The following is a 21,754-nucleotide window of genomic DNA, read 5'->3' on the forward strand; positions in this document are numbered from 1 at the left end:
CTTAAAAAATGAATAAATCAGCTTATGTACCCTATGTAATACTTTAATAATTGACCCACATACAAAAAGTATTACTGTTCTTTATTTACACAAAATAAACTAATCTTTCCTGTAAAATTCAATAATTAAGTAAATTCTGTAAAAGTAGTAATATAATTATAATATTCACTGCTAAAAAAAAAACAAAAACAAAAAACAATAGAACCCCTCCCAAAACACAATAGAAAATTTTAAGGATTTAAGAGTTATAATGCGAATTGGCTTTAATGTAAACTATAATGGTGTTTAATGTAAACTATAATGGTGTCTACTGGTATTTGATGGATTCTATTGGTGGGATGTAATCTAGCAGATGGGAAACAACAGAACAACAGTAATTCCTAGTGAAATGATGCCCAAAACACACTACAAAAAGGAATTTTGTAATTGTTTTAATGGAAACCATAATAATTTCTGTGATGGTTTCTATTGTTTTGTTTTTTTCAGCAGGGTAACGATACCCATAAGTTACTGTGCTGCACACTATTGACAATATTAAGCTGAAGCCTGACTTTGCAAAAATAAAATAAAATCGCAATATCTGTCAAAAAAAAATTAAATAAAAAAAAATTCGCAAAAAGAGATTTTTCCCAAATCGCACAGCCCTATCCTGGAGGACCAATGTCCAGCAGAATTTAGCTCCAACCAGCTCTAACACACTTTGCTGGAAGTTTCTAGTGAGTCTGAAGATCTTATTCAACTGCTTCAGGTGTGTTTAAATAGGGTTGGGGCTAAATTTTACAGGACAGTGGCACTCCAACAGGTTTAGACACTGCAGTTCTTGGTCGATTTTCCGAGAAGAGAGAGCTTGTACATTTTAAATCTGTATATCTGCTTAAGGTTAGTGTAAGTACACCAGCATGTGTAGAACTAAAAGCTACCAAACTCCAATTTCATTAGGTCTTTAAAATGTCAATGCTTTTGTCATTTTAATACTTTAACAGCTAAAAGCTAATGTATGGCTAGCTCAAGCATAAAATCCACAGCATGTCCAGTCTTTGTTCTTATGTACTTAAGTGTGTGTACGAGAAAGAGGCAATGTAGCCTCAATACCCAGTTTGTGAATGAATTACTGCATTGCTATAGCTTCTGGGAGCATGTCTGAGCTTCAAACTGAGAGGAACTGTCAGATGAACAGACCCAATTGCAGCTCACTCTAAAAATACATAGTGTTGCAACAACACAGTCTTGTCTCTTTCTTTCCTTTAGCTGTAAAACAAAAAGGGTAAATGTTAGTTGCAGGCCTGTAAGATAATATTTTTTTGTAAGCACCTTAAGATTTTTAGGGGTACATCAATAGTTCATCTAATATAAAATTATATATATATTTCTAGGACCAGTAATACGCACTGGATGATGATTCACAAACTTCGGTGGAAAGATGCCATCTAAACACTTCCAGACTACATTAAAATTCTATTTAGTCTGCAAAAAATATATAGAAAATGAAGCGATTCAAGAACCTTTAACTGAACCGAATATCATGAAAATCATTCGGTTTCCAACACTAACACACTCTGCGCCTAGGGATCAGCAGACCTGAAGAACTACTATTGAGAAAGGTATGAAGTAAGTACAAGTAGTATACTGTGTGTCTTCTGCAGAGTGATGAGTGTAGGGCCTGTGCACCGCCTGCAGCAGAAGTGAGAGAGGAAATGTCATAGAGTCAAATTGGGGAAACAGACCACAAGACTATTTTCTGCCTACTGATTAATTCTCAAGTAAAGTCACTTCATCCACTGGGATTCAGCCAGAGTTCAGAGATTACCTGAGCAATTACTTTTAAACTACTAGTTTGTGGGATGCCAATAACAACAACATTATTATTATCCAACTGAGACACCACACCATGGTAAAGTTATAGTACTTTTTTGTTAGGGTTATAATAAGGTATAACTAGAATGTACATTTCCTGAAGAAAATGTGAGTGGTGCTTGCAGTGGCAAAACTCGGCCCTCGGTTGCTTAGGTCTTTTTACAGAGTTCATAGCCTGATTTATCTCTTAGCTAATCACTATTAGCATGTAGCTATTCACTGCTAGCATGACTAGCATGTTGGAATTCCAGTTTGCTAGCACGAGTCAAAAGAGCCAACCGCCATGTCTGTACGATGTTCTGATTCAGAGAAATAGGTCTTGCAAAACCGTTGCTAGGGTACTCTGTTTGGTTGATAGGGAGTGGCCTGACAGCTGCCAATGATAATACTCCAAAGGCTGCTTGTCAGTATAAACGAAACCCCATGTCTGTACATTGTTCTGATGCAGAGATGTAGGTCTTGCAATACGGTTGCTAGGGTATTCTGTTTGGTTGCTAGGGAGTGGCTTGGCAGCTCCCAATGATGATACTCTAAAGGATGCTTGACAATATAAGCCAACCCCCATGTCTCTACGATGTTTTGATGCAGAGAGATAGGTCTTGCAAAATGGTTGCTAAGGTACTCTGTCTGGTTGCTAGGAGTGGCCTGGCAGCTGCCAATGTAGATACTCCAAAGGCTGCTTGCCAGTATGAATGATATAAACCAATCCCCATGGCTTTATGATATTCAGATTTGAAGATATCTCTCTATGCTTTGTGTTGCTTGGGTGCTCTAAATGGTTGCTAGGGCGTGGCTATGAAGTCTTAAAGGTGAATCGTGATTGGCCGTTTGTTGCCCCGAGTCAAACAAGCCAACCCTCATGTTTATATGACACTTCTATCCAAAGATATTAATTTGATCTTTTTCAATGGAAGTCTATGGAGCTTGTTACTAAGGGGCCCTAAATGGTTGCTAGGGCGTGGCTTGACTGCTTCACAATGATCCTGAGAGACTGATTGGTTGCCTGAGTAAAATGAGCCCACCCCCATATCTCTATGACATTGTGATCCAGAGTTATGGTCAATGCAAAACTCCTATGTATATTACCATAGTAGGAAAAACGTTTCATGGGCGATCCCTCACCATAATATGTCTATGGGGCAACTTTGGGGGGCTCTGGCGCCCCAGGGGTACAACTTATACCCCACTGCGGGGTATGTTCTCGCACAGCCCGATAGCCTCTTCAAATGTGGTGATTGACATGTTTCTGCGAATTTCTCGCTCGGAGCTACGATCCGTCAAAGTTGGCCACAATGCAAAGTCTATGGGATTTTTTCGGGCGATTTTTCGCCCGATGTACGGACATCGTACGCCCGATCGCTTATAAAAGTCATAGCACACCTCTCCTCAATAGGCCGCACGATTTGACGCCTGTTTCGTTGGTCTGTGACAAACGGTGCGGGACGAGTTACGCGCCGAAGTTTTGTACGGAAGAAGTAAGAAGAAGAAGAATAATAACTAGAATGTACATTTCCTGAAGAAAATGTGAGTGGTGCTTGCAGTGGCAAAACCCGGCCCTCAGTTGCTTAGGTGTTTTTATAGAGTTCATGGCCTGATTTATCTCTTAGCTAATCACAATTAGCATGTAGCTTTTCACTGCTAGCATGACTTGCATGTTGGAAATCCAGTTTGCTAGCATAAGTCAAAAGAGCCAACCGCCATGTCTTTACGATGTTCTGATTCAGAGATATAGGTCTTGCAAAACGGTTGCTAGGGTACTCTGTTTGGTTGCTAGGGAGTGGCCTGACAGCTCCCAATGACGATACTCCAAAGGCTGCTTGACAGTATAAGCCAAACCCCATGTCTGTACATTGTTCTGATGCAGAGATATAGATCTTGCAAAATGGTTGCTAGGGTACTCTGTTTGGTTGCTAGGGATTTGCCTTGCAGCTCCCAATGATGATACTCCAAAGGATGCTTGACAATATAAGCCAACCCCCATGTCTCTACGATGTTTTGATGCAGAGATATAGGTCTTGCAAAACGGTTGCTAGGGTACTCTGTTTGGTTGCTAGGGAGTGGCTTGGCAGCTGGGAACGATGGCTGCTTTCCAGTATGAATGATATAAACCAACCCCCATGCCTTTATGATATTCAGATTTGAAGATATCCCTGTATGCTTTGGGTTGCTAGGGTGCGCTAAATGGTTGCTAGGGCCTGGCTATGAAGTCTTGAAGGTGATTCGTGATTGGCCGTTTGCTGCCCCGAGTCAAACGAGCCCACGCTCATGTTTCTATGACACTTCTATCCAAAGATATTAATTTGATCTTTTTCAATGGAAGTCTATGGAGCTTGTTACTAAGGGGACCTAAATGGTTGCTAGGGCGTGGCTTGAGTGTTTCACAATGACCCAGACAGACTGATTGGTTGCCTGATTAAAATGAGCCCACCCCCATGTCTCTATGACATTGTGTTCCAGAGTTATGTTCAATGAAAAACTTACCATAGTAGGAAAAACACAGTTTCATGGGCGATCCCTCATCATAGTATGTCTATGGGGCAACTTTGGGGGGCTCTTGCGCCCCAGGGGTACAACTTATACCCCACTGTGGGGTATGTTCTCGCACAGCCTGATAGCCTCTCCAAATGTGGTGATTCACATGTTTTTGCGAAATTCTCTCTCGGAGCTATGATGAGTCAAAGTCGGCCGCAATGCATTGTCTATGCGATTTTTCGGGCGATATTTCGCCCGGTGTGCGAACATCATACGCCCGATCGCTTATAAAAGTCATAGCACACCATTCCCGAATAGGCCGCACGATTTGACACCTCTTTTGCGGGTCTGTGACAAAAACTGCGGGACTAGTTACGCGCCGAAATTTGTACGGAATCTATAAGAAGAAGAAGAAGAGAATAAGAATAATATGTATGAAGCTTAGTGATTGTTTTGGTTTGGATTTGGCAAGCACCACTAATAATAAGTATGGAGCATAGTAATAGTGATGCTTTGCCTTTGGCAAGCACCACTAATAATTCAGTTCCTATTGGTAATATTTGCTGCTGCAGGTTTTCTGATTTAATAACTCAAACCCTCACAAAACTTCACTGTGCTGCCATGCAGGTGTTCATGTATTTGATTGGTGTTGCTATGCTGCTTTGCTCCACGGCTACATTCACACCTCATTGGTGCTCTTAGGATGTGCAACTGCAGTTTCAGAACACTAGGGGGAAACAGGTGGGAGCCAAATGGAGCATGACAGACCACTGTAACCCAGACCATCCCATATTTATATCTATAGATACATAGCTACATAGATATAAAGACTTGAAACATTAATACATCTTGCCAAACAGAGTAGAGTTCATACAATATACTCTAACTCAACAAGATAAATAAAAAGTATTTATTCGAAGACCAATACTGAAATCATGAAGAATGAAATTAAAGAGCGCATCAACAAACACAGCTGTCCCTTAAATGAGGACATGGCCATAGAGGCACATTAAACCACATCGCGCTGTCTTCTGCATTTAGCTGCGTCACACACAGATTAATTCAGCACCTAACGGTACCGTCGCAATGGAGCCTGGGTTCATTTATCAAAGCATCGGGCTGTGTGAGTAATGGGATTTCTAAATATGGCATGTAGACAGACCACGACATGTTACAGGAGAACAAAAATTGTGAGAGATTGAGGGAGAAAAATCAGGGAGATGATTTGGTGGCGTGTGCAGATCTGGAATATGAAACACTGAAGTCAGCATCCCCCCACCCCCCCACCCCCATCAGCAGCAGTATGGGTCGACTCTGCGCTGCATTTTGCCACCTCCCCCTCCCCACCATTCGATGATCCTTCATCTCCCTCCTTTGGTCCCTCCTTTCTCTCTCTCTCTCTACCTCCTCTCACAGACATCACTGAAGCAAGTGGGCAGCCAGCAGCAGTGAGGCTATCCAGGGGGGGAAAAGGCTCTGCATGACCATGCCTGGATGAACGGAAAGCCAGGGAAATGGCTAAGAGAGACTCTAAACCAAAGTAACTCTCTGCTGCCAATAAGAGGAAAAGGAGGGGGTGGGTAGAAGAGGGGGAGCAAGTGCGAAAGCGGACAGGAGCATGAGACAGTGAAGACGAAACGTGGACCCTGCTGTCATACAAGACTGGGAAAATATATAAGACACCAAGCAATCAAAATCACCTTCTACTGCTCTAGATAAAAGGGGGAACAGGAAAGAGAGGTCAGGACGGACAACGACATGTCCACAAATTAATGGAAGGGATCAGGTAAGCAATATATGACATTCAGACAAGAATTAGGGGCATTTAACTCTCATAGTTAGGCTTACCAAATATGCTCAACTATAAAATGCAGAGAGATGTTAGGTCAGAGTGAGTCTGCAGTAGAGCATTTTTATTTTAAAAACAGGGACACCACCATCATAGCACAAAATACTTTCCCCCACAGAAATTTCTGGCATGTGCACACACTTTTTTTTTTCTGATGGTAACTTTAGGTTTTTAGACTACTGGCAAACATTGAACTTGAGATGGACTTACTAATGGATTTACTGAAGTAATGATTCAGGCTTTAATGTCATGTTTAATATTTCCTGGACACTGACGTAGCAACCCAGAACACATGTAACTTCCCAGAACCGAGCATGGCATGATGTGCACATGCATAGAGGTACTGTGCAACGCTGTCCCCAACTGCCCTACAAATGAGGGGGTGGGGACACAGGATGTAGCCACTGCTACCAAGGCTAAATGCTAACATCACAGTGCTGCAGCATGGCAGGGTAACTCCTGGCAGAGGCTCAAGCTATTAGCACAGACCCACTGAGAGAGAGAACTGAGTGGCTCTGTATGGGTTTTAACAGTGAGACCTGTTGTTAACGGTGCAATGGACAGATAGAGTTCAATAAATGAAAATGTCCTTATGGAATGAAGTCCGTAGTTTGTTGATGCATTATTCCAGGTGAATAAGGACACATTAAGGCATGAGCCTTTGAAAAGTACTGCTTAATTCCCAAAAAATAATGGGCATGTCATCCAAAAGTAAGGTAGCCTTTCTCCTAAAGAGTTCAAATGATTGCTACATCTCCCGAGAACCTTTATAGGACCTAGATATAAAGTGTTGAGGATACTGAGGTTCTCATTCTTAACAACTGAAGCTAATTTGGTCTGTAAAGAACAAATGAGAATGTGGTTGACAGAAACATAAGAACAATACTTAGTAGGCGTACACTGCAAAATGGTAAATGACTGTCACGTTTAAAATCTGTAAACATTTCCTGTAAGATGAAAAGACATGTTTTTTAGTCATTAGTAGAAGGGCTGAGTCTCAACTCCTACTGGGAGACCAACCCATCCACTAATCTCCAGCTTTGGTGTATCTTTGTTAGCTTGGATGGCAATTAATTTGCCTTGAATAAAAACAAGTTTTCCTTTTTACAGGAAAGCCCGCACCACACCTGCCTCCATGCCGACTAACCTGTTGCTCCTTCTTCTGTTCGGGGTGCGTGTGCTGGCCATTTGCCCTCCAATGTGCACCTGTAGCAGAGGCCATAGAGCTGTGGACTGCTCTGCACGAGGGTTGGCTATACTTCCTGACAGCCTGCAGCACAACATTCATTTCCTCAACTTGTCACATAACCGACTCCAAGATCTCGATGGACTCCTCAACCATTTTGACCACTTAAGAACTCTGGACATCTCATATAACCATCTGCACCACCTTCCTGTTGGTCTGCCAAGAGCACTATGGGACATACGTGCCTCTGGAAACTACATCCGTCAACTGGAGAAGAACGATACGGCCTACCACTGGAACCTTCAGAATTTGGACTTGTCACACAACTTGCTGGAACGAGTGGTCTTAATTAACAACACGTTGTCCAATCTCCAATCTCTCAACCTTAGTCATAACAAATTCTGGACTGTCCCGACAAACATGCCCTACAATTTGGAGATGGTGGACCTCTCTCACAACTACTTGCTGCAGATCTTGCCTGGCTCACTGGATCGCCTTCCCAAACTTTCGAGATTCTACCTACATGCTAATCGTTTTACCTCGTTGAGCATTGGTGTCTTCAGTCGACTGGATGGACTGCAGCTCCTCACACTTGGAGACAACCCTTGGGCTTGTGAGGATGAGGAGAATATAAACCATCTGCTGACCTGGATGCAACAGACCCCTGCAAAGATCTTGGGCTGTCCCTGCTACACAAGGCCTACATGTGGAGAAGCCCACCTGGCCACTAGAAGAACCTGGCACTCAGCCGCATTCACAGAGCCGCCGCTGGGGGCCGGCGCTCGTCATCCTGGCCACCGAGCACCAATTCAGGTAGTTACATCTGGGTACCTGTCCAAGTCAGCCCAGTTGAATGTGGGTCAATATCCAAGCGCTGTTAATACCTCTGGGCCAGGCGAGCAGGTACTGAATGTGGGTGGGGGATTTCTCACATCAACTCCACATAGCCTGTCCACACAGTCAAGCACAACGATCCGAACACGTAGCACCAAGAAGGTCCTTCCAAGCAGAGCTCGCAGCACAAGCCATCAAATCCACATATGCAGCTTTGAAACCACCATTTTGAGCCTTTTATCTACAGTTGTCATCCTCTGTGCTTGCTAATTCTGCTTAACAATCTCTTGAACTAGACCTGCTGCCTTGAGTCTGGAAAACAAAAAAATCCACAAAGAATACAAAACGAGAGACTTACCTCTTAGGTTTCCATTTTCACATCGTTCTGGCTACCTTCTTGAGCATTTTTCAACATATGCAATCTCTGCCTGCATCCAATAAACTTACTGCCTTCTACATAATGTGACTGAGTACTGTATAGCTTACACATATCAACATCTAGACATGTGTACAAGTACATTACAATTAGCTATTTCTTAATGTGGAAAATTGAATGTTCTTTCCAGTGTAATGCCTGAGCATTGACAGAGATTTGTGCATTTCATTGTTTATATTATGTATTAAACAAAACACTTAAAGTGTAAAGCTGATGTGTTCTATGAGTACAGACATGCTGCCTTTAACTTCTGAAATAAGAATAAAATTGGAAAATCCATGGTGTTTTATTATAACTACATAAAGTCAACAGGCCCTGCAGCAAGACTGGAAAATGCCAAATGCTTAAACACAGCAAAGCAGAGCTGATAGTCCACGTCACGAGAGGTTTAAACTAAATGGAACTTCTGGTTTCCCCGGATATCCACAAACCCTATTGTGCCTATCTGTGCTATATGAAAACCATCATGCTCGGCCAGCCATTTTACATTCTTGTACAGGATAGTAAATATATTAAATGAATGCCAATGCTCCATAAAGAGGGGTTTCCTTCTGCTAACAAAAAAAAAGAAAAGAAAAAAAAGCACAAAGCTAGTGCTGAACAGAAAACAGTCAGCACCAGCACTCTTTGAAAATACAGCAGAGCTTGCTTTAAAAAGTCAATAATTTCCTTGATGTATTTGGTGACACCAGTTTAAATGTTTTCTCAGCAGTTTGTTGAAATATATGCCTGTAAAAAGAAGAGGGGATTACCCAACTGAGTACTGGTTTTTCCTCACCTACCTTTACATCTTATGGGCTTTTACTTGCCGTCTCCTCTGGCTTGCTCACTAGGGGCATTATAAAGCACCCTTCTCTGTTAAGCTGCTTTAGAACAATGTGTCTACAAATACCTGTCATATTAAGATCACTGACTACTTAAGGAGACTTCATAAACTGATGTATTGATGATATTAACCAAATAAGTAAGCTGTAACAATAATGAGAGAGAAGTAAAAACTAGCCCATAGCTTTGTATTTGAAAATAATTAATAAACAACTAAAGAAAAACAGAACACTATTTACTGGTTTTCAAAAACTGAGTATGATCATTTACCTGTTATGCAATTATTCACTTTGACATAAATAGCCCAGATTAGTGACCAACATATAACCACCTGATACCTCTTACACCTGCCGTAAAGCTTTATATCCGCTCAAAGTCTATATAATAAACAAAGTCTATGTAATAAACTAAAAAGAGTTCACTAATTTTCTCTGAATAAATAGAAATTATACTGATGAATCAACAAACTGATGTAAAAGACTACATTTCCATCAAGTCCTGTTATTTAAATAAATAGAAAAAAATTGCATCAAAAATAATTTTGGTTGTAAAATGCACATGGCTGGTTAAAAAAAAAGAAAAGAAAAAATGTTCACCTGACAATTTATGTTCCCTATTATCCTACTACAAAAGTCTAACAGATGTCAAGTGTGACATCAGCGCCTTTATGTAGCATCAATTAAAGGGATAGTTGTATGACTTGTATGACTATGATGTTGAACACAAAGGAAGATAGTTTGATAAAATTTTTAGTGTTTTTGTGTATACAGTGAAAGACAATGAGGTCCAATGTTGTTTGGTCACCAATGTTCTTCAAAATATCTTTTTGTGTTTGAAACAGATTTGGAATAACATTAAAGTTAGTAAACAACAACAGAATTTTCCTTTCTGGGTGAGGTAGAAACAAAAAGATAAATGCATTTCCTCTTTCCAAAAAAACACAGCTCTGTGGTTCCACCTCTTACAAGGGTGTTGGTTTTAAGGTGTAATACTCAAATAAAAGATAGCACACTACTCTTGCATTCACACTGACATCCTCCTAGAGAATCGAACGGACGCAGAGAGCAATCATCCAAACGGTAAATAAGACTATTTTACACTTTTATATAAAAGAATAGAATTAAAAAATTATTAGTGCTGTCAATCGATAAAAAAAAAAAAAGGAATTAAATTGCACATTTTTTTTTTATTAATCGTGATTAATCCCACCTAACAAAGTTTTTAAATATACTTATATTTACTTATAATATACTTATAATTATTATATTTTTACATTCAATCTTCAAATTAATGTACAAACAAGACAGTATTTTTTATATTTGTTTAATGGCATCTTTTTTATGATCACTGATACCAATACTACTGATGTCTCTATAAAATTGTTTTCCCCCTAATATTTAAGCATTGATTATAGCCATTCAACATTATTGTATAACTGAGAGATATCAATTTTAACATTTATTTTTAATAATAAAAAACACTTCTAATTTAAGTGAACTTAAAACAATCTTCACATAAACCCATTATAATAAAGGTCATATTTACCTGTGCCCTTCAGCAGAAATATACATAAAGTAAAATTGAAGTTATCAAACACTAAATTCTAAATTAAATGTAGATGAATCCTTAAAGCTATAAAAGTTATTGATTCCCTCACTTTTCTTTAATAAACTGACATCACAGAAGCCGGGTTATTAGGTTGTTTTGGCTGCTATTTCTTTAAGAGCTGCCGCTGCTAAACGTGACGCGAATCTGCTAGTGGTCGACCGATATATTGCCAAGGCCGATATATCGGTTGATATTTGGCATTTTTCAGATATTGGCATCGGCTGATAAGTTTTTCTTAAATATTTTTAATGCGTTAAACTGAAAAAATTTACTGCATGTGTTAATGCACTGATTTTGACAGCACTAAAATTAAACAGTTTTTATTAAACTTGTATACAAGTTAATATTGTGATGCCAATTGTTTCAAAATGTAGAATATTATTGGTCAGTTTGGGATGTGTCATATGACAATTTACAATTTATAAACATTTACAAATGTAACGGAAGTGGACCATTCTAATCTTTTATTTGTTGTTTGCTAACCAGTGAAAGTATGGCTTCCAAAACTCAAATCCTACTACTACTAGTAGCTGTAATAATAACAAATATCAGCACGTCAGGCACTACAGATGCACCAAGCACCACGGGCATGCCAGACAACATGAGCACATCAGGCATCCCGGGCACACCAGGCAACACAAGTGCATCAGGTATCACGGGCACATCAGGCACCACAGATATGTCAAGCATCACCACCACATCAACCACCACCGGCAAATCGAGCACCAGCACAACCACCACCACCACCGGAAAATCAAGCAGCATCACAATAACCACTGCTTCTGTTGCAGCATCTCTTTTACCAATGGGACTACCTGGACTTCTGTTCTACACTACTATGGTTCTCAAAATCTTTAAGCTGATCTGATTATCATCTCACTTAGTTTGTAACTAAAACCTACAGGGACAGGGCCCTGCGCAAGTTGCTAACACTTTAATGTCAGACTGTCAGATTAATTATACTTATGTTCGGATAAATACCTGATTGCTTTAAAAATCTAGAAAATATGAAGACTTCAAATGAAGAATAAAGATGAAATGCCTTTGTTGACTTTGCCAAAATTGCTAAACCACATTACACATGTATGACAGTTAAAGATGAGTGTTTGCACATATTTATCAAAAAGTGTATTTATTTGTCATTTATATTAAATATGACATACTACAAACTTGCACATCAATAATAAACCAATATTCTGCAGTTATTCTGTGCATTTATGCAAACATTCCTAAAAACTGTCCAGAGTTATACCGATATATCATGATTCAAAACTAAAGCTCCTACCTGCGAGCAATGTAATAAAAGACAGGATTGCCATTCTTTGACGTGCCAGCTTGGTAAAAGATGTTGAGGGTCTTTAAAGCTTTAAACTCCTCCTTCTCATGGACTTGATGTTAAAAAAAAAGCAGAATACAAATTAGGGATGCTAATTTAATTTAAAATGCATATATATTTTAGCTCTTGAATAACTGAATTAGCTGTACATATTCAAAGCTATCTTTACTATTACTATTCCTTAGTTAAATCTGAAGAGAATATAAAAAAAGCAAGAACAGTGACCTTGTCATAAACTCCTCAAACTTTGAGCTGGTGAGGTTGAGGCTGGACCAGTGTGTGTCAGCTACCGGCTTATGTTCAGGGGGGCCCAGGTAGGCCAGGAGGGTTGCCATCTTGTCAAATGGTCTGCGGCCTACTGCCTTGTGGTCCCTATGGTAAAAGTTTAATTAAAATATTTGTTAAAATCATGTCTATATATTCCGAAAACACTAAGTTGATAGTAGACACCATTGGTGTCAATAGTCAATTTAGTCTCACAGTGCTTTTGAAACACTACCCTGCCCTCCTTTGCTACTTTTACCTGTTGCTGGACAAGTACTGGCCAATTCTTTCTTGATTGTTCCATAACAGACGATGCAGGGCGAGCACATTGCCATCACTGATGAAAGATAGACTGTGATTCACAGAGTCACTTGGTGGAGAATCAGATGCAATATCCAAGAAGAACCTGCCAAAATAAAAATAAGGCTTTTTGAAGCCCATGGAGGAGCTGATGGGTTTAAAACATTGTGTTTCAAGACCCAATAAAAACACAACTGTCTTGGGTTTTAGACCATATCTTCAAGTTTTAAGGACACATATATGCTTGCATACTCCTAAAACATGGGCAAAGTCACACATATACTCATTTAAAACTTCAGGGTTAAATAATCAAAAATATTTAGCACAAATTTTATTCAATCAAGCGCTCTCTGAAAATACTCTTACAACACATGCCTCTAACTGGCAACTGAGAAGTAGCATTATAAAGTTTCAATAATGTGACACAATTTGAAGCAAGTGTCAAGTATAACGTTTAAAAGGCCCTTTTCTTGCCTTCAGCTGATCCATCAAAAATCTCCACTAGAGAAACGAAAGCTCTAATATGTGAGACTCAAACAAATACAAACATACCTTCTGGCTGCATCAAAGTTGCTTTTGACAAAATCATTAAAGGGCCGCATATGCTCTTCTTTTGTGAACAGTACATGATTAGCAATGCTCTGGAGTATCTGAAAAGAAAAGAAACATTATAGAAATTCAGATTTTGCTATATGCAATTTTGAAGTGGGGCCCAGTGTTGTGGTATAAATAAACATTAAAATCCACAGATGATGGAAAAGGAAGTTATGTATAATATGTACGAACATGAGATGACACACCTTAGACATGAGTTTGAGGCCACGCTCGATGCGAGGTGGAGGTTTCTTGTCTAGGATGCCTGCCTCATACGGTGATACAATAGCTGGGTTAATAAAGCGCAAGAACATGGCACTTCCTACTGCACCGATACTGTTCTGTGGAAAGCGCTGGCTGACCACCTGCATAAACGGATGAGGCAGATGAGAGGAAAGATAGTTAAGTGCTAGAAGAATGCATTATAGATAAACCATCTAATTACTGCCAGTACATTTTTGCCTTCATGATTTTAATTTGAAAACAACAAAACACAATACTAATATACATTTTTATAGGTTTAACATCCAGGAATATTATGAAGAAATAAAATATGTGAAAGTGTGACAAAAGAAAGTTAACTGATAAATGTGTTTTGTGTCAGGTAAATCAGGCTCAAAAACTATGCAGTGTTTGCACAGAACAAACTAATGATGACGTCAGACTTGTATGATAGCAAAGATGCAAATTAATGCTGCCTAACAATTATCAACCATTAAGATAGAACAAATATACATACCACACTTAAGCACAAAACAATCTGTTACTAACAACAATAAATGTTTGCAGAACAATGTGTGGCAGTGCATACACACCCTAAAAAGATTATTCACGGAAATCTGGGGTTATGATTTCCCCACACCTATAATAACTGATCATTTGTGTCCTAAATTCTTTGCAGGGGACTAAACTGTTTCGGTCTCAAGTGACTAAGTCAGTCTAATTGGACTGAGACTTAAAATAGGCTATGAGAAGTCTCAGTTTATGCAAACATTTTTTAAGCCTACCGCTGATGAGAGCCAAAGATCCTCTTTTGCATAAACTTGCATTAAAAAAAATTATAATAATAATAATCTTGGTAATTAACTACATGCACCAATTTTACATGTAACAATTTAAAAGTCTCATGTAAACACATTTACTTTGGTTTTTATATATTTTGATAGTAACCAGTGTTGTAATATGTGAACACATATTAATCAATCAAAAAGATGATAAAAATGCACCATGCTTATAACATCATGATCATATTGCAATGGTCCTAGCAAATGGCAAGAGAAATGAAATGAGAAAAAAGCAAAGACGACAGAAAATTAAGAGTGGGAATAATTAGACATCTTACACCATTACATACATTATCAAGCATGCATATGCACCAATGGTTTCTGAAACTGAAAACATGCATAACCATTGTTTTGAAGACGATGACCCACAAGAGCACATGACAAGCCAGAGAAGTGCCAACATGTTCATTTTACATCATATTTAAAGCATGCAAATCACTTCATTAAAAGTTTTCCAAGAAAGACAAGACTCTTCAAGGAGCCAAAATACAGATTCATAACGTTTTCTAATTTAAACTAGAAGTGTTTATACATTCTCAGAAGTCAGTACCAGGCTCAAGGTCTGCACATTTGAGGATACACTGTCTTCATGTTAGAACAGACCTTAAACCCACGCAAAGAAACAGTCTTCTGCTTTACCGCAAGAAACAGAAAAGCTGAACTGATCCAAACTGCCCGCCACCACTGACCAAACAACACTGTTTACACAGGTGTTTCTGAACATGTTCTGGCAAAAACCAAAATCCAAAAACATAAAAAAAAATTATAATTAAAAAAATAAAACAAACCAAAAAAACATTTTGCACTTATGGTATGAGTAAACCCAAACTAATAATAAATGGTAGCTAAAGGAAAAATAAAATGCTAAAACACTTACAGATTTTTTGTTTTCCTTTTTTTCTTTAACAGTGGCTTTATTCAGAAGGGAGTGGCAAGTAGCCTACAGGGCAGAGATGAGCACAGAGAGGTCACAGCAGCTACACAACTGCACTCTTCACAGCCACAGTGCATACAAACACAATGAAGGAGCAGACAACACAACCACTGCCTTTCTCAGAGCTTGATCTACGAACAATTTCATTCATGTTCATTTCAGTGATTAAGAAACACCGGCTGAAGCTCTCCAAGCAGAAAGTAAAGCAAAAGCATTAAAGATGCTGAAGTGGAAGAGAGAGACAGCTCTCGGCCCAAGCAAACAAAGTGTGAATAATGTGTTAAGAGTGTAAAGATAAGTTAATTCTAGCTGCAGGAAATTAAAGACCAGAATATGTGTGTCGCATGTATGAGAAGAACACAAGTGGGCCATGCAGAAGACAGCAGGACTTGTGTAGCAGGACTGATGGTTGCAGCTGAATTTTTTTCAGTCTGTTTTCCCAAAAAGGAAAGACTTTGTCTTAAATGTGTGCATCTACTAAATGGAAACTTTTAAGAGTCCACTAGCACAGCAATGTCCTCAGAGCTAACTATGTGCCACAAAACTATCATTTAAATTTTTATGGGACTTAACAAGCCGAACATCACAACCCGATCATCGTGATTACAAACAAGACAAGAAAGGCCATGAAAGGAAAGAACAAGAAAAGAAAAAAAACAACTACACGTAATTAACAGAGGAAAAAACAAAAGGTGTTTTTTCATTCAAAGACTTCTTTTCGATGCTCAAAAAACAACTTTATGCATCACCGTCCACAAGATGGTGCCCTTGACAGAGTACAGTCATATCAGAGATGTGAGAAAAACAGTTTGTACCTTCAAATGAAAACTCTGTACTTTTGTTTCAGTAAAGAGACAACTCCATAAACACCTCTTTCTATGCAAATAATAATGAAAAATAACAAAACAAATGGTTTTTGTACGCTCAAATGGAAGTGATTTTCAACTGTGGGCTGAACACACTGCTAAAGCCTGTGTTATGCCGGTTTCACACTACAAGTGTGAGCGGCGCATATTTTTTTTAGCGTGCATGTTAATCAATGAGTGCATTCACACCAGCAGCAGGAGCAGCGGGTGAGCGTCAAGCAGGAGCGCCGGGTGAGCAGCAGTGAAGCGGGGGTTTCGGTGCCGAGTATATTTTTGTATATTACACGAATTGGAGTATGTCAGGAAAGAAAATGAAGAATCAAAAATATGTATAGGAGATTTACCCATTTTAACTTGTTTTTCATTTTTAATTACCATAAGCAAATTATAACTTAAAACATTTTAATCAAACTCACAACGAACAATTCATTGCTTGTTTTCTCAGGATCTTAAAGGGATAATCCATCCCAAAATGAAAATTTTGTATTTGTTCACATAGCCCCATGTCGTTCCAAACCCGTAAAAGCTTCGTTCATCTTCGGAACACAATTTAAGATATTTTGGATGAAAACAAGGAGGCTTGACACTGTCCCATACACTGCCAAATAAATAACAGTGTCAAGGTCCAGGAAAGTATGAAAAGCGTCATCAGAATAGTCCATCTGCCATCAGTGATTCAACCGTAACGTTATGAAGCGACGAGAATACTTTTTGTACACGAAGAAAACAAAAATAACGACTTTATTGAACAATTCCTCTCCTCTGTGTCTCTCCAAATCAGCGTAGAGCCATATTGACAAATCTGAGCTGTACGCAGATGGCTTACGCTCTTCTGTATCAGCCGTGTCACAAGGATAGGTTTTTTAAGTGCATTTACGCTTTGGTTTAAAAGCAAACAGCGCAACGCGGCTGAAACACTGATGGCAGATGGACTATTCTGACAATGTTTTTCATACTTTCCTGGACCTTGACACTGTTATTTATTTGGCAGTGTATGGGACAGTCTCAAGCCTCCCCATAAATTAATTATTCGTTCATTATTGACAGCTTCTGTAAATATTGTATTCTGTAAATATTGCACACGTGTTCACTTACGATTGATGTGACAAACTTATGCCTTTTATTTATTATTAAAGCTATTGACACAAATGCACAAGAAACATGACATCTTCAACATTCAGCTTAATAAAAATATTCTGAATGCTAGCGTGTTCACCTCGGTTAAAAACACACTTTTTCATTTTTTAGTTGCAGTGTGAAACCAGCAATATACTTTCCACATGAGCAATCTGGACGCCTACAAGGACAGTGCGGAAGCTGACTACTTGTATTTATATACTACCAAAAGCGTACGCTGATGGTCCACTTCAACAAACATGTGAACAAAAAATTGCCCAGAATTATTGCACATCTGGCTGTCTTTATATTGTTTTATCAACGGATTGCACAGGTTTGAGTAGCAACGGGCTTCTTCACACAGCCTGCACATGTGCTTTTGAAGCCTACTGACCACGCTGAAAAAATTGGAGGCACGTTGATGTCACACATACCATAGCGGACACTAGCAGACTCGCGGACGTGGAATGTATAACACAGGCTTTAGTACTAACATTATACAGTATAAATGTATCAAACCCCATGCGTGATATTTAACAGATCTTCTTTGCCATTTGTAATAATTTTCTGATACATTAAACGTTAATGGGGATACTGGAAATATGAAGGATTGTATCATCATTCCTTAAACCCATTAAAAATCTGATATATTGGTTCACAGACAGACAGAGGTGAGCAATAGCGTGAGAGAGGATAAGAGCAGGTTCTCTTGTTAGAAGTGACTGGAAGATTGATCAGTGGATGTCCAAGCAAGAAAGACAGCCACAACGCAGTCATTCAGAGGATGCAGTTACTGTGGTTTAAAAAAAAACAAAAAACAGACTGGCATTAGGCAGTGAGCGTACCTGATACAGACAGTGGCACACACTGCGCAGCTGTGGAGGAAACTCATTTGAAGAGTTGATAATGGCCAGGAAGAAGCGGTCTGTGATCTGCAGCAGGTTCTTCTGGTTCTCCTCCAGGTTCTCCGCTGCTTCGAGCCTAAAGAGGAGATGAGAAGTTAAACATTTCAGCAGAATGACAATGATAAAAAAAACAAACATCTGCACTTTGAAGAGTGTTTAAATGTATATCACGAAGAACTCCTTTATAGGAACCCTATTATATCAATATAAGTCCCAGGTGTCCTCAGAATGTGTCTGTGAAGTTTCAGCTCAAAGTATCCCACAGATCATTTATTAAATCATTTTAAAAATGCCTTATTTGAGTGGAAGCAGAAACACGCTGTTCTCATGCACGTACCTAAGATATTCTGCCAAAAAACATCTGTTTGGTTTTGATTATGTCTATCGCGCTGAAATCATGCGTTTTAAACCATATTAGTTTAAACTCCTGTTATGTTTTTTTGAGCGCACACAGAAAGCGGCTGCCACATGGCATGCGAGTACTAAACTCAGTTCTCTTTCATCTCTTATTGCGCTTAAACTGTCAAGTACAAACAAGTTTACAAAAACAGTCAGGTATGCCTGTGTAGTTAAACAGTTAAAGAGAAAGAAATTGCATGTTTATATTAGATCTGTGTGGCAGCAGTGTAATATACAGTACATAAATCAATAAATCCACTGCTCTCTTGTCTCCTCTGAGGCTGGGACTCTAAATGTTGTTCTGTGCTATGCTGAAGTTAAAGCTAGACCTGACTAAACATCATTAACAATATGAGTTTAACTAGTTAAACATGCCTGGTAGGGTCTACTTCAAAACTGATTTGCTGCCACTCCGGTGTGGTAATAATTCCTCTCAACAGTGGCTCCAGAAGCTTCTGCAGATATGCAGCACCATAGACCTGCAAACACAGAAAAGCCAGATTTTAAGTGCACATACACTACCGTTCAAAAGTTTGGGGTTAGCTTCGCCATCACTGAATTAAATTAAATGTGCTATCACTGACACCATTTCACGTTACCTTAAAGCAAAAGGTCATAATCTTGCTGGCTAGGCTGTTTCCTCTGAAAAGGGTCTGCATAGAGTCGGCCAGCTCCACCTCTTTTGAGAACATGTTCCATAGCAGCTGATACAGCAGATGGCGAGAGTCGAACAGTGTCACCAACACTCTGGCCAGCTCATCCTGAAAACCATTAGAACATTAACAGCTCTCTAATGGCCAACAATAAACCCAATGCATTACTCGCTGAAAAAAACAGAGTTAAACAGATAGCGTATTTTAAAGAATGCTGTGAATATGAATATAAAAGTTCGCTTTAAAACCTATATTTTTTAAATAGATGTTGGCTCTATTTAATTCTGACTTTGTCTAAACTGTAAAGGTTAAACAAAGTTGTTAATATCTCTCACCCATTGAGAGCAGGGGACCACATTGGCCAGTGCCATGGCTATGGGCAGCTCGCCCTGGTCTCCCATCATGGTGACCAGCTCAACAAGTCTCTCAAATCGGTCGGCAAGCACAGTCTCTGCGAGTGTGTCAAACTCTGTCCCTTGCTGAAGGATCTTAGTGAGCACCTCCATGAACGTCGCTCTTGTCTGCAGGTCCTTATGATACCCCAGACCTGTTCAAAGACATCAGAATAACTGTCTTCAGTCAAAACAACTTGAGTACAATAAGAATCCATGATAATGTCGGCTTTTCTCACCGATGGAGTGCATGAGGCCGCTGTCGACGTTAGCGTTGAGCAGGTTAGACATGGCCAGCACAGTACAGTGTCGGAGAGATGCCAGTCGTCTAGACATCCCACGTTTCCGCCCTGCCACCTGCTGGCCATCTTCCTCGACCTCGCTGCAGTCATTCAACAGGTTCATGAACAGCGTAAAGTATCTAAAGGAGGAAGAGAAGAGATTACGGACTGAAATCGGACTTTGAAAGACAAAACAAAAGAGTTGGATGAATGATCCTACTTCAGGAAGAGCTGAGACTTGGCCTCCATGAGCTCAACACCATCACCCTCCTCAGGCTGCAGGGGAAGACCAGCCAACAGAGACACTACTGCCTCCATACTCGCCTGGTCCAGATCCCTGCATGACACGTTCACAAAAACAGCATGAGAAAAGAACATAACACGAATGTTCAGGTTTGAAGCCACCACACATATTATAAACGAGAGGGAACTACAAAGACGATACCGGGTCAGGCATTTGATGTCATCATCTGCCGCTTGATTAGAGGTTCCCATCACCCAGTCTGTGAGGTACTCCACCATTTTATTTCTGGGAAAAGCAGCAAAGTCAGTCATCTCATGATCTCATATATATATATATATATATATATATATATAAGCCAAGGCTAATCAACTAGCTTTATTTGAACCAAGAGGATGGGAGATGTCCCGATCTCTTTCTGGGGGGCCTATAAAATTAGAAATTAAATTGAAATTCATATTTGACATTAAAATGAACTAGTATTACCAACACTAAGATCCAGAAAAGATTAACGAAGTGCTGTCTGTCAATCAATTAACAAAATAATTAATTAATCACACATTTTTCTGTAATTAATCATGATTAATCGCATATTTATACTGTCATAATTTCACATTGAACCTCTAAATTAATTTAGAAACAACAAAGATGGTATATTTTAAATCCATGTTTAATGGCATCTTTTTACTTAGTAGCCTATTATTAATGAAGTATTGATACCAATACTTCTACTGGTGTCCCTATTAAATTCAATTAAATTAATTTCACCTATTAATTATAGCCATTCAACATTACAGTATAATTGAAAGCCATTATTTTGAACATTTAATAGGCTCTGAAATATATAACAATTTTAATTAAAGTGATTATAAAACAACCTGCACATAAACTATCAATTGTATATGCATAAACTATATTGGTTCATTTTTATTCAAGCTACAAAATTTAATCAGCAATTAGAGCAGTTCTCTTTTTCTTTTGTTCTCTGATTTTCGTCAATGACAGACTTCAGCAAGCTTGCCTTTAAAGCAGCGCTGCCTATTTAAAACCAAATTTTCTCCAAACTCTTTACGGTTATTTAAGACTTTGTAACTCAGTTACTGCTACGTTTTCAAGGTAACTCACCAAAACCGTGCATTTTGACATAATAGTATGTGTTTTTGTCAGTTTAAGTGTTACTGGCAATCTGTCTGAAGCATCTCAGCGAATGTGCACAACCAAACTTTTACTTTACGTTACTTCATTTGATAATTTTCATCCAGTGTATGTGCTATTTCTCGCCAGAAGTTATCCGATAACACTGTCTTTATACTCGGTCAAACTAGAGTCGTGGATATCTCATAAC

The 21,754-nt window shown here is 39.0% G+C and overlaps 2 protein-coding genes and 1 long non-coding RNA gene across 6 annotated transcripts in view; 2 read left to right on the plus strand and 1 right to left on the minus strand.

Moving 5' to 3' along the window:
• The window catches only part of nf1a (neurofibromin 1a), a 64,604-nt gene that overhangs the window by 25,711 nt on the left and 17,139 nt on the right, over positions 1–21,754 (minus strand). For all 4 annotated transcript variants that reach the window (XM_042739730.1, XM_042739727.1, XM_042739729.1 and 1 more), the window contains 13 exons: positions 20,614–20,697; positions 20,389–20,505; positions 20,127–20,308; positions 19,831–20,042; positions 19,442–19,603; positions 19,218–19,321; positions 18,384–18,519; positions 15,500–15,562; positions 13,765–13,923; positions 13,517–13,614; positions 12,924–13,070; positions 12,625–12,772; positions 12,350–12,459 (listed from right to left, as the gene is read on the minus strand). In XM_042739730.1, coding sequence (XP_042595664.1) covers positions 12,350–12,459; positions 12,625–12,772; positions 12,924–13,070; positions 13,517–13,614; positions 13,765–13,923; positions 15,500–15,562; positions 18,384–18,519; positions 19,218–19,321; positions 19,442–19,603; positions 19,831–20,042; positions 20,127–20,308; positions 20,389–20,505; positions 20,614–20,697 — 1,722 coding nt within the window. The remainder of the gene's footprint in view (positions 1–12,349; positions 12,460–12,624; positions 12,773–12,923; positions 13,071–13,516; positions 13,615–13,764; positions 13,924–15,499; positions 15,563–18,383; positions 18,520–19,217; positions 19,322–19,441; positions 19,604–19,830; positions 20,043–20,126; positions 20,309–20,388; positions 20,506–20,613; positions 20,698–21,754) is intronic.
• omgb (oligodendrocyte myelin glycoprotein b) lies at positions 5,743–8,859 on the plus strand. The gene is made up of 2 exons (XM_042739733.1): positions 5,743–6,112; positions 7,286–8,859. Exons 1-2 carry the CDS (start codon positions 6,099–6,101, stop codon positions 8,463–8,465), a joined length of 1,194 nt encoding a protein of 397 aa, XP_042595667.1. The 5' UTR covers positions 5,743–6,098; the 3' UTR covers positions 8,466–8,859.
• On the plus strand, positions 10,433–12,265 carry LOC122139831. The gene is made up of 2 exons (XR_006156585.1): positions 10,433–10,535; positions 11,551–12,265. It is a non-coding gene; the product is annotated as an uncharacterized LOC122139831 (long non-coding RNA).

This window comes from Cyprinus carpio, chromosome B15, assembly GCF_018340385.1.
Source record: "Cyprinus carpio isolate SPL01 chromosome B15, ASM1834038v1, whole genome shotgun sequence".
Classification (NCBI taxonomy): domain Eukaryota; kingdom Metazoa; phylum Chordata; class Actinopteri; order Cypriniformes; family Cyprinidae; genus Cyprinus; species Cyprinus carpio.